Source organism: Neovison vison, chromosome 14 (assembly GCF_020171115.1).
Source record: "Neovison vison isolate M4711 chromosome 14, ASM_NN_V1, whole genome shotgun sequence".
Taxonomy (NCBI): Eukaryota; Metazoa; Chordata; class Mammalia; order Carnivora; family Mustelidae; genus Neogale; species Neogale vison.
In genome coordinates this window covers 8,375,640-8,387,117 of record NC_058104.1, presented here as the reverse complement: position 1 = coordinate 8,387,117, position 11,478 = coordinate 8,375,640, and the positions used below count along the sequence as shown (strand labels likewise).

At 39.3% G+C, this 11,478-nt stretch overlaps 1 protein-coding gene across 4 annotated transcripts in view; it reads right to left on the bottom strand.

The window, feature by feature from the left end:
• Positions 1–11,478, bottom strand: part of LOC122895351 (cytochrome P450 3A12-like) — a 36,193-nt gene that overhangs the window by 4,352 nt on the left and 20,363 nt on the right. For all 4 annotated transcript variants that reach the window (XM_044232704.1, XM_044232703.1, XM_044232700.1 and 1 more), the window contains 6 exons: positions 10,478–10,605; positions 9,367–9,433; positions 6,109–6,269; positions 5,306–5,532; positions 3,073–3,235; positions 1,068–1,235 (listed from right to left, as the gene is read on the bottom strand). In XM_044232704.1, the coding sequence (XP_044088639.1) occupies positions 1,140–1,235; positions 3,073–3,235; positions 5,306–5,532; positions 6,109–6,269; positions 9,367–9,433; positions 10,478–10,605 (842 nt within the window). In that variant the 3' untranslated portion in view covers positions 1,068–1,139. The remainder of the gene's footprint in view (positions 1–1,067; positions 1,236–3,072; positions 3,236–5,305; positions 5,533–6,108; positions 6,270–9,366; positions 9,434–10,477; positions 10,606–11,478) is intronic.

Sequence of the window (11,478 nt, the reverse complement as noted above, 5' to 3'; positions counted from 1 at the left end):
CCTAGATGCCCATCAACAGATGAATGGAGAAAGAATATGTAGTCTATATATACAATGGAATACTATGCAGCCATCAAAAGAAATGAAATCCTGCCATTTGCAATGACGTGGATGGAACTAGAGGGTATTATGCTGAGCAAAATAAGTCAATCAGAGAAAGACAATTATCATATAATCTCCCTGATATGAGGAATTTGAGAGGCAAAGTGAGGGATTTGCGGGGTAGGGTAGGAAAAAAAATGAAACAAGGTGGGATTGGGAGGGAGGCAAACCATAAGAGACTCTTAATCTCACAAAACAAACTGAGGGTTGCTGGGGGGAGGGGGTTAAGGAGAGGGTGGTTGGGTTATGGACACTGGGGAGGGTATATGCTATGGTGAGTGCTGTGAAGTGTGTAAGCCTGATGATACACAGACCTGTACCCCTAGGGCAAATAATACTTATATGTTAATTTTAAAAAGCCTTTTTTAAACAAAACAAAACAATAGAACTTGTAGAATTAAACTATGAACAAACTTGCTAAGCCATCGGCAAAGTCACAATGGATTAAATCTCACCTACCCCTAAGATATCACTTTGGAAATCTGAACAAGCCCCATCTACCCAATGACTGTGATGGTAAAAAATATTTAGTCACTGGCTCTCACTCATCTGTTCCTCAGATTCTCCATTAGTGCGCACAAAAGCATCGGTTAGCATTTTTGTAAAGAGATGTTGATTGACGGGTTCAGTATAATAGTTAACGTGGAGTATTCAGAATAAGATGTGATAAAAATGTCTCTACCACATTCACCAGAATAATTCTTGTTTCCATTAAAGTAGGTTGATAAAATTGTAGAGAAAGTTTTATTCTTGATCAGGGGAACAGATGGTACTAACTGGCAGTAGTCTGTGTGAATCAGACAGGCTGAGTCTACATCTCTGGTATTTATTGGTCACCTCCTTTACTCTCTGCAATAAAAAATGCTCCACACCGACACCAAAAAAGCTAAGTGAATATATGGAAGCCCTAGCTATCTGTCACGGGCAGTAGATGCAGGCCATCTTCATTTCTGGGTTTTACTTACAAAGGAAATTGAGGTCTCTGGTGATCTGGGATACAGCTTCTTGAAGAACAAAGGGGAAGTCCATAGGGAAAGTCAGGCTCCACTCACACTGCCATCTCTTGGCTCAATCTTGAGAACAATGGGTTTTTCTGGTCGAATTAACCCATAAGAACTCAATTTCAGGGGGATCTGCAACAGTTAAACAAGGATTTGAGAACAAGGAATGAAGCCCTGGCAATGACAGATGCAAAGCAGGCAAGACACACGAAGGACAATAATGTATGCTATTTTGCATCATCTATCTCTGATTCTTTAAAATCACCCTATAAGCTCTCAAGGCTGGAGCATGGAAGCATTCATCCATCAGCCATTCAACAGATTATCTACTGAATATTTACTGTGTACCAGGCTGGGGACAAACTCATGTTGACTTGTGTTCTGTTTTGATTTAAATTTTAAGTACATAAGGAATAGCATGGAGGACATTAAGAGAAGGGAAAATGAAGGCGGGGGGGGGGCAGTCGGAGGGCTAGATGAACCGTGAGAGAGTATGGACTCTGAGAAACAAACTGAGGACTTTAGAGGGGTGGGGGAGGGGGGATGGGTTAGTCTGGTGATGGGTATTAAGGAGGGCATGTATTGCATAGAGCACAGAGTTATATGCAAACAATGAATCATGGAACACTACAACAAAAACTAATGAAGTACTGAATGGTAACTAATACAACATAATAAAAAATAAATAAATAGGGGCGCCTGGGTGGCTCATTCGTTAGGTGTCTGCCTTCAGCTCAGGTCATGATCCCAGGGTGCTGGGATAGAGCCCTGCATTGGGCTCCCTGCTCAGCGGGAAGCCTGCTTCTCCTTCTCCCACTCCCCCAGCTTCTGTTCCCTCTCTTGCTGTGTCTCTTTCTATCAAATAAATGAATGAAGTCTTAAAAAAAAATAAAAATAAATTTTAAGTAAAAAGGATGGGTGTTTAACATTTAAAAGTTTCTTAGCCATTATGGCAAACAATTTTGAAAAGTGATAGAGTTAAATTGTGTATGTTGAAGTTTGCAAGGTCATCCTGAGTGGGTATTATGTATTTTATTCTATGGCCATCTCCCCTTCTAAAGATAATTTCACCTCTCCTGGTGGAGCCATTCATTCATGATGGCAGATTGGGATAGAGAAGAATAGCTAGACTGGGGCCAGGCTTGCAGAAGGTGGGGCCATGTACCCAGGATGGCCTGGACCCTGGGAGTCCTTCACATCTGGCAGACATGCTTCACACCACTGATTCTCAACATTGTTTGCACTTTTAAAACCACACTCTGTGTGAATTATGTTAGAATTTCTGATACGGGGGCACCTGGGTGACACAGTCTGTTAAACCTCTGCTTTGGGCTCAGGTCATGGTCTTGGAGTCCTGGGATAGAACCATGTCTCGGGCTGCCGGCTCAGTGGGGAGTCTGCTTCTCCCTTCTACCCTTCTATCACAGCTTGTGCTCTCTCTCTCTTTATTTCAAAAAAATAAATAAAATCTTAAAAAAAAGAATTTCTGAGATGACTTGGGCCTCAGGATTTGAACAAATTCACTGATTCCAGTGTATAACCAGGGGTTGAGAACCATAGTCTTGAAAGTATCTGTAAGCTATGGTGGAGAAGAGCATCATTCAAAAGTTACGTTGTAGTAATCACTGCACGTCATGATTGTATACATGCTTCCTTCCTTTCTGTGGACTTGAGAGAAATTTAATACTTTGCTGAAGTTCATAGATCCATGCATAATGATGTCACATGAACTGCATGGACTAGATGACCCTTACGGCTGGGTGGTCATAAACCATAGACATGACAATCGGGAGCTGAAGGATGCTTAGAAGGTCACAAGTGCTCCAAATAGATTCTTCAGGAAATAGGACAAATTATTAAGGACAAATGGGCCCTCTCTCTCATAGACACAGACACACACACCCACACCCATGTTTTGGTTTAAGAAACACAATAAAACACTAGTTAAGAAGAAAGTCATCTCTCTGACCTGTGTTTCTTTACAAGGTTTGAAGGAGAAGTTCTGCAGGACTCTGACAAGGGCAAGTTTCATGTTCATGATCGCAAACCTCATCCCAAGGCAGTTTCTGGGTCCAGTTCCAAAAGGCAGGTATGTGTAAGGATTTATGCTGTCCTTGTTCTTCTTGCTGAACCTGGTTTCACAATACAAGTCGGAAGCAAGTTAGGAAACATAAAAACCACAAGAGCTACATATTGGGAGTTCTCAACCAGGAGTATATAAGAAACTTTGATGGGCTGGTTATTATAATCCAGCTATGCTTATTTTGCTGTGACAATTATAAGCTACAGGTCATTGGATACCCCCTTCCCCTATGGGAGCATTCAGGCTTGTTGAGGAGATGAGACAAATGCTGTTGAAGCAAGCTTTATCTTAAACACTGGAATTATATTCAGGGTAGTGAGTAGTTCATACTCTGAAAGGTGAGCAGGATATGAGTCTGACTGAAGGAAAGGTAGGATCCTGCATCCACTGACTTACATTTGTTACATACCCATGGACAAAGAAAGTAGGAGAGATGCTTCCCATGATTTGCATTGTTAATTTTCCCTTTACTTCCCTGCCCTCTCCACTGGTACTCCCCAACCACTTGCACAGAACAGCATGTTAGATGATTTACATGAGCACACACACACACACACACACACTATATCCATACTCATGGTTATGTATAACCAGTACAATCACTGAATTCTTCTCTATCTGTTCCATGAGGTTATAAATTCCTTGAAGGTTAGACTTACATTTTATTCAAGACTCATTCCTCAATATTTATATTAAGAAAATATGTGGATTTGGGGAAAGTAATAATGGCATTCTCAGTAGGCATTTTTTAAAACTCCGTATATTGTGAAGAACATACTGGAATGTTTACACATCATGAGCCTTAAAATTACATGCGAATCAGACAAGGAATTGCAATGGTGTGTGGATGGGGCAGCTGATATGGTTAGTGGTTGTTGGGCAGGTGATGGGCACATATAGATGCATTAGAAGTATTTCTTAGCATATGATTTTGCATGTGTTAAAAATTCTCCATAATAGGCATTTTTAACATGTGGATCTTGCACTGCCTGGCAGGGTCCCTAACACAACTACATAAGCACTTCCTTTCATAACTGAATGAATCATGACAAAGAACTGTCAAGAAGAAGTGGTCTCTGGTTTCTGTTCAAGAAGGTATAGGACCAGGGATTGCTGAACTTGTGAGAACCACCAGGGCTTCTGGTCCAGAAAACAGATGACTTGGTCAATTCTGACTTCTTTCAGCAAGTACTATGTATAGACGTGATTTTAGCACCAAGGACACCATGCAACAGGACAAGAGCTCTGCCATCAGGGAGCTTAGAGTCAGGGGCTAAAAGTCTAGATCCCTAAAAGCTTCACTCCAAATTTTGTTATCAATAAAATAAACCAACTTTTGCAGAATTCAGACTGTGCCTAAAGCCAGACTCTGCTCTGAAATCCCAGAAGAGAAAGCTCAAGATGCCTTCAAGGAGGATGTTTCAGACAGCTAGAGAGCAGACTTTTCAGATGACTTTGCTTTGGACGAGCCCCAGATACCAACAAAGGTGGAAGCTGGCACAGGACTGCAGCCACCGACAGCACAGGACCCGTGTGCACCTATGTCCTCATGAGGCTGCTCCTCCTGTGGTTGAGAACGCTCAGGTCCACAGCCTTTGCTCTCCCACTATGGCTAGCAGAAGAGCGGCCAAGGTTCACAAACATGAAATGGGGGATGTAAGGGTGAATTCAAAGAGCTAAAGGGGACCAAAAATCTTAAAGGAAAAGAAAAGACCTATTTCCTTCAATCAGATGGTGGCTAAGTAAATTATGAAATATGCATACAATCACAAGCACAAATATAGTATGTTGTTATAGTTTCATGTAACATTAAGTAAGTCATTCAAAAAATGTAATGCCATTATGATTTTTAGTAGTCAATATATACATAGAAAAATGCCCACAAGGACATACATATCATTATTAATAATCTTAATATATTGGGATTGAGGATGATTTTAATATTCTTTTTTAGGGTCCACAGTTTATAAAATTTTGACAATAATGATCATTTTGCAATAAGAAAATTACTTCTAAAAATAAAAAGATGTACAAGTGAATAATTATACAACCACACAATTGTCATCTATACTAAGAAAATATCACAATATCCTTCAATATGAGGGTGGGTTCCCTGTACCTTTTAGGACGGAACTCCTCAGGCTCTGGCCAGAGGTCCTGGTCTCGGTGAAGAGAAAAGGTTGGCACTATCACCAACATCCCTTTGGGAATGAAGACACCACTGATTTCCACATCTTTCTTACAGGCCCTCTCAAGTCTCCCAGCGATTGGGTATAATCTGAGACTTTCACTCAATACCATGTCCAGATACTCCATCTGTACAAGGGCATCATAAGTGGGCAGTGTCTGGAAGGAAAGAAACAGATTTTCACAAATTAAGATTTGGGATCCATTTAAACTCAGTCAGTGCACTACTACTGAAGTGTTAGAAAAGAACACTTAAAAATCATTTGTTTTGGTAACAGCCATTTATGGGCATTTTAATGTCTACCATGTCCTTTGACTTACTCAATGGCCCACTAACTTATATGCAGTAGTAACAATTAGAAGAGATTGCTAGGACAATCCTCTAAACAGGACCTGACATCCTTTCCACTACCAAGTAGTGGTATTTCTTCCTCATATGAACAAAAGTGACTAATATACTATGACACTTAATCTTAAGTGAAATATGTTGAAGTCACTGTTTCCTTTCAAAACAGGGGCCTCACATCTCTGGAACCTCTTTACCCTTTATACCCAAGCAACTGTGTAAAACAGAGACTCACTCCTATCCTCTACTATACCCATGTTGGACATGCACATGTGGGTTAGAAGTAAACTTTTGCTATGAAAACCCACCAGATTTGAGGGTTAATGTTACTGGTTACTGAGACATAACTGAGCCTATCTTGACTCCCTCTTCCAGCAGGACCCCCTTACCTTATTGGGGAAAGTCGCATCAATCTCCTCCTGCAGTTTCTGTTGAACATCAGGATGAGTGGCCAATTCATACATAAGGAGAGAAAGAGAAGTACTAGTGGTCTCATAGCCAGCAAAAATAAAGACAATAGACTGGGCCACAAGCTCCAGATCAGAAAGAGCTAAAAGGAGGGGAAAGACATTTTAGCTAAAACAGGTGAATATGAAACATCACAGATTAGATGATGACAAATGCATTTGAAACCCCCAAATCCCTGGTGGAATATGTAAAAGCAATTCAGAATCAAACTGGGAGTGGTTTCACTCTAATGTCTATCTTGTAGAGCCAGATAGAGGCAAAGGTTTTCTTGATCTGGTTATTCCAAAGTTTCATAATATTCTTAGACATCTGTTACTGGTTATGCCACCCTACCACAAACAATTGTGAGTAAATTTCAGGAGATGCTATTTCTGTCTAACATACACAGAGTTATCAGTATTGTCTTTTAGAGAATTGTAAAAGTACTTCTGCCATAAGTAAATGGGCTAACATCCTCCCCCAGGAAAAATATAATTTCTTCCAGCTAAAATACAGCTTAATTTTTTTTGAGAGTATGCAATGCTAAGGCTAGTTATCAGGAAAATTGAGTGATATTTCATCTAAAAATTATTTGCAGGAATTTAAGTAGACAATATTGGGTTACAGATAAACTCTTGCTATCCAAGCGTGGTCCAAGGACTAGCAGCATCTGTAGAACCTGAGATCTTTTTAGAAATGCAGAATCTCAAACCTTACCCTAGAACTATGGAATAATAATCTGAGCTTCCTGAGATGTGATTTGTGTGTCCAACCTAGCTTGAGAAGCATGGATTATACCTTTGAGAGGTTTCAGGTAAGAGAAGCCCTGGGGCACATTCTTCACATGGATGATCTCAAATATGTATAGAAACTATGACACAGACAAAATGCTAGAAGACTGGTGAATGATGTTAGTCTAATCAACTGCATAAGATAGCAAAAAACCAATGACAAATAGGAGGACATGGGCCGGCATGAATTATAGACAAACAAAATCTAGTGAGTGGAATTAGCAATGCCTATTCAATCATGGCCTGAAGGTCACCTTCCTTAGTAAATGGCCCCACTTTGAGTATAAGTTGGCCTCCCTTTTGACTTTCTTGTGGTAGAAACTAAGCATCGTCATGCTCTAATCTATTTGATCAGAACAGGATTAGATAATTTGTAAGGCACTGAAATTAACATGGTACTTGTCACAGACATGAAATTCTCAACTAAAAGTAATAAAAATAAGTGTAAGAAAAGTCTACAGAATTCTGATTCCCCAGTCATACTTTCTGTGATGCTCCTGTGGATAAATTCATCTATGAAAGTCTTTCCCCCAACTGCTATGAACCTCATGCTAATCACATTTTGTAGCTCCTGCTGTCTGATATGGTAGCCACTTACCAGATGTGTCTATTTATATTTAAATATTAACTAATTACATTTAAAACAATATACGATTTAGTTATCTAGTGACACTAGCCGCATGTCAAGTGTTCAATTAACCACATGTGTGTAGTGGTTCTGTATTGAACTGGGCATATATAGAACATTTTCTATATCACAGAAAATCTATCTATAGATAGATAGATGATAATAGATAGATAGATAGATAGATGATAGATAAAAGTAGATGTATACATATGTATGCATATGTTTTACTGGTGTGATGGAGTAAACCCGTCCTTATTCTCTAGAATCAATTGTTAAATATTCAAGAATTTTGGGAGATGGTTGTCAAATCATATTTAGCCTGAAATTAACCGTGATGGGAATATTTCTGTCATAGAAGCAAACTATAAATCAAGGCTCTTTTTTTCTTTCAGACTCAGAGGCCATAATCACATCACTGGTGATGGATAGATATAGAAATGTTTACATTTATCAGTGCTGTGTAAATATATTTGATATTCTTAATTTGGCCCACTGAGAGGAAATAGAAGCAAAGAAACTTTAGAGCAGTGAGCACTCCTAGATCCCAGATTTTGGTTCCTAAATACCATTTCTCACTGAAAGGAAACAAAGCTTCCGGAGAAGCGGCTGATTCCAGGGCTCATCAAGGGAAAGAGAAGAGAAACCAGGAATGTCTTATACTAGAATGGAAGCAAATGCTTGGGAAATAATATGGGAAAATAAATAGAATACTCTGTCCTATAATGGTGGATAGACCATTATACCTTTGGCAAAATCACAGAATGTATAACACCAAGGGTGAACTGTAATGTAAACTATGGATTTTGAGTGGTAATAATGTGTCATTGTAGGGACATTGATTGTAATAAATGTATGACATGGTGAGGATTTTGACAGTGGGGGATGCTGTGTGTAGGTGGGGCAGGGGGAATATGGGATATCTCTGTGTCTTTTGCTAACTTTTGCAGTGAACCTAAAATGGCTATAAAAAAAATAAAGTCTAAAAAAAGGTCTATTGAAAATATTTTTAAAAAGGAAGAAAAAAATAACAGAAAGCCCACTTGAAAGGGCTTCCAGAAGACAAATCTGAGACAATTGAGGATCTAAAAAAAGAATGATGTAAGAGACTAAGCTAGTAATATATGAAATCATATTGACATTAATTAATTAATTACAGAGAGAGAATGAAAAGCTCCCTCACAATGGACAATCACTTATAAAAGTGGGAGAACTGATGGGAGCAGAAAGTCACCATTTTGGAGCCATCATAGTAATAATTGTTTCAAATTCCATCCGTGGACAGTAAAAGCAGTAGGTGAAAGCTTGAAGAGAAACAGCATTTATATCCTTGAAAAGGCATCTTGCTCCAGTTCTTAATTGCAAAATGGAAAGTAAAACTTTACAATACATTAAGCCAGTGAATACAATTTTAACCAAATGTTCCAGGTCACCAACACTGGGGTCATGTGTCTTCTGAGATGATGAAGCCTTGATGTGAACTTCCAGTTTCAAATTCACTGGTCTGATTTAAGCCAGATGATTGACATGGAAAATAAGCTCCCCAGAGGTTCTGATGCAGGTGATCCATGAACCACTGACTTCCTTCTCTATGGTTGCCCTTAAGGTTTTGAACAAACTTATTGCTGGGTGCTTCTGGAAGGTGCTTCTACTACCATTTGTACCTGAACTTGTGTCTTTCTTCAATTTGCAGAAATTCCATCTGCTAAAAATCTTCCTCCACATCTCAGAACCCTGCATCAGAAACTCTCCATCACTGGCTCTCTGAAGCTCTCATTACTTACCTTTGTGGTTATTCACTTCTTTAGAATTCTGGGAGTTAATCATCAGTTGGAGTAAATCCACTCGGTGCTACAAGCAGAAAGAATAGTTTCAACAACAAAACATCACTCATGGAAGTCAGAAATAAATTAGGGATGCAGGACTTAGCTTTTTTCCTGAGAATATGGTCCCTTTAAGTCCAGAAGACTGACTTGCCAGCGGCAAAAAACATCCAGCTACAAATCTTGCAGCAGGATGTTTTCCCGACAGGAATCCAGCTATTGTGTCCCACTGCTTTTTGATTCTTTCTCCCTTGATCCTGAGTTTCTCTGGATTTTGAACACAACTTTCTGACCAAAGTGTTGCATACTCCCTCTCCTGTCATGCTTGCTAACTCAGGGGAAAGTCCCTGATTTCGGTCCTTTTTTTCCCTCCAGCCTTAATTCTTAATGAATGGCTACATAGACAAATTTCCTGATCTCTGCAGAATCCATGGGCAGCTTCTATGTCAACATCTTCCAATGCCCCACCCTCCCAGAGTTCTGCACAATTTTCAGTGACATTCTGGGGGTACCCCAGCCCTGTCTTGCTGGGAGACACACATCTTTGTGCTGGCTGCCAGGCCTCAGGAAGGTGAAGCTGGCTCAACTTGCAGCTTCAGTGCCCAGAGAAGACTCCTGCCCACTCCAGACTATGACAGTCTCAAATTTAACACAGACTATCTTCCAGCAGATGACTCATAGGACATTCCCCTGGGGAACATGTAAAATAAGAGGCTTAGAATTAAAGGGATTCTTTGCCAATATAACATCTGGGGATGTTATACTATCAGAAAAATGATTTTTACACAGTAATTTTTACCTTTTGATAATTTATTGAAGAGAAATCTCATGCAAGGACACACTATGTTCCACCTTTATTATTAAATCTTAAACATTGAATCTTAGACTCATTTTCTTATCTCCTTACCTGAATTCCACCTTCTTCATTCTCTCTAAAATGTTAGAAGTCTCCTGCTCTAAACCCTACAGTTCTCTACAGTAAAAAAAATACATAGAAGAGTACACATGATATGTATACAACTAAATAAGAGATCGAAAGTAAACACACACATGTAATCACCACCATAGTTACCTTTTGCTTATCTTTTAGGCGACTTTCCTTCATTCTTTTTATAGATTTTGTGAAAAAATCAGTAACTTTTTTGGGAAATAGCCAGATATTTAATATTTCATAAACTGGGGTAAGGAATGGAAAGAGTACTGTAAGGAAAAAGAACAATGGAAATCACAGTGAAAATGCAAAATTTACCCAGAGCAATTATAATTTGGACTATAACAGAAAAGTAAAAGACACCAGGAGTCACTGAAGCTGGGAGTCATTCCCTCTATCAACTATACTTGAAATTTCAAGCCAGTGGCTGAGCCAGGGAAAGTCACAAGTAGGTGCCACCACTAGAGCAGTGAGATCAGTGTCTCCAACCACATCTTTGGGTAACCAAAGCAGCAGGATTACATTCCCAGATCTCTTAGCCTTTTAATTTTGGACTAGAGTCTCTTTGGATATACCAGACCATAAGATGTTACTTTAATTATCATGCTATTTAAGAAGGTGTTGTCAGAATGCAAATAATACATAGCATGCCCTTCAACCACAATGGAATAAAATTAGAAATTGAGAATACAAACAACATTGGATTTCGTAAATATGTGGAAATTAAACATTACAGTCCCGTATAGACCGTGGCCAAAGAAGAAATCAAAAGGGCACTTAGGAATTACTTAGAGATTACAAAAATGAAGAAACTATATACAAAACCCCTGGGATGAGAAAAAGCAGTGACTAGGAAGAAATTTCTCATTATATATGTCTACATTTTAAAAATTATTTATTTATTTAGTTAGTCACCATACAGTACTTCATCAGTTTTTCATGTAGTGTTCCACGGTTCATTGTTTGCAAATAACACCCAGTGTTCCATGCAATACCTGCCCTCCTTCATACCCATCACCAGGCTAACCCATCCCTCAACCCCCAACCCTCTAAAACCCTCAGATTGTTTCCCAGAGTCCATAGTCTTTCACGGTTCATCTCCCCATCTGATTTCCCACCTGCTTCATTTTTCCCTTCCTTCT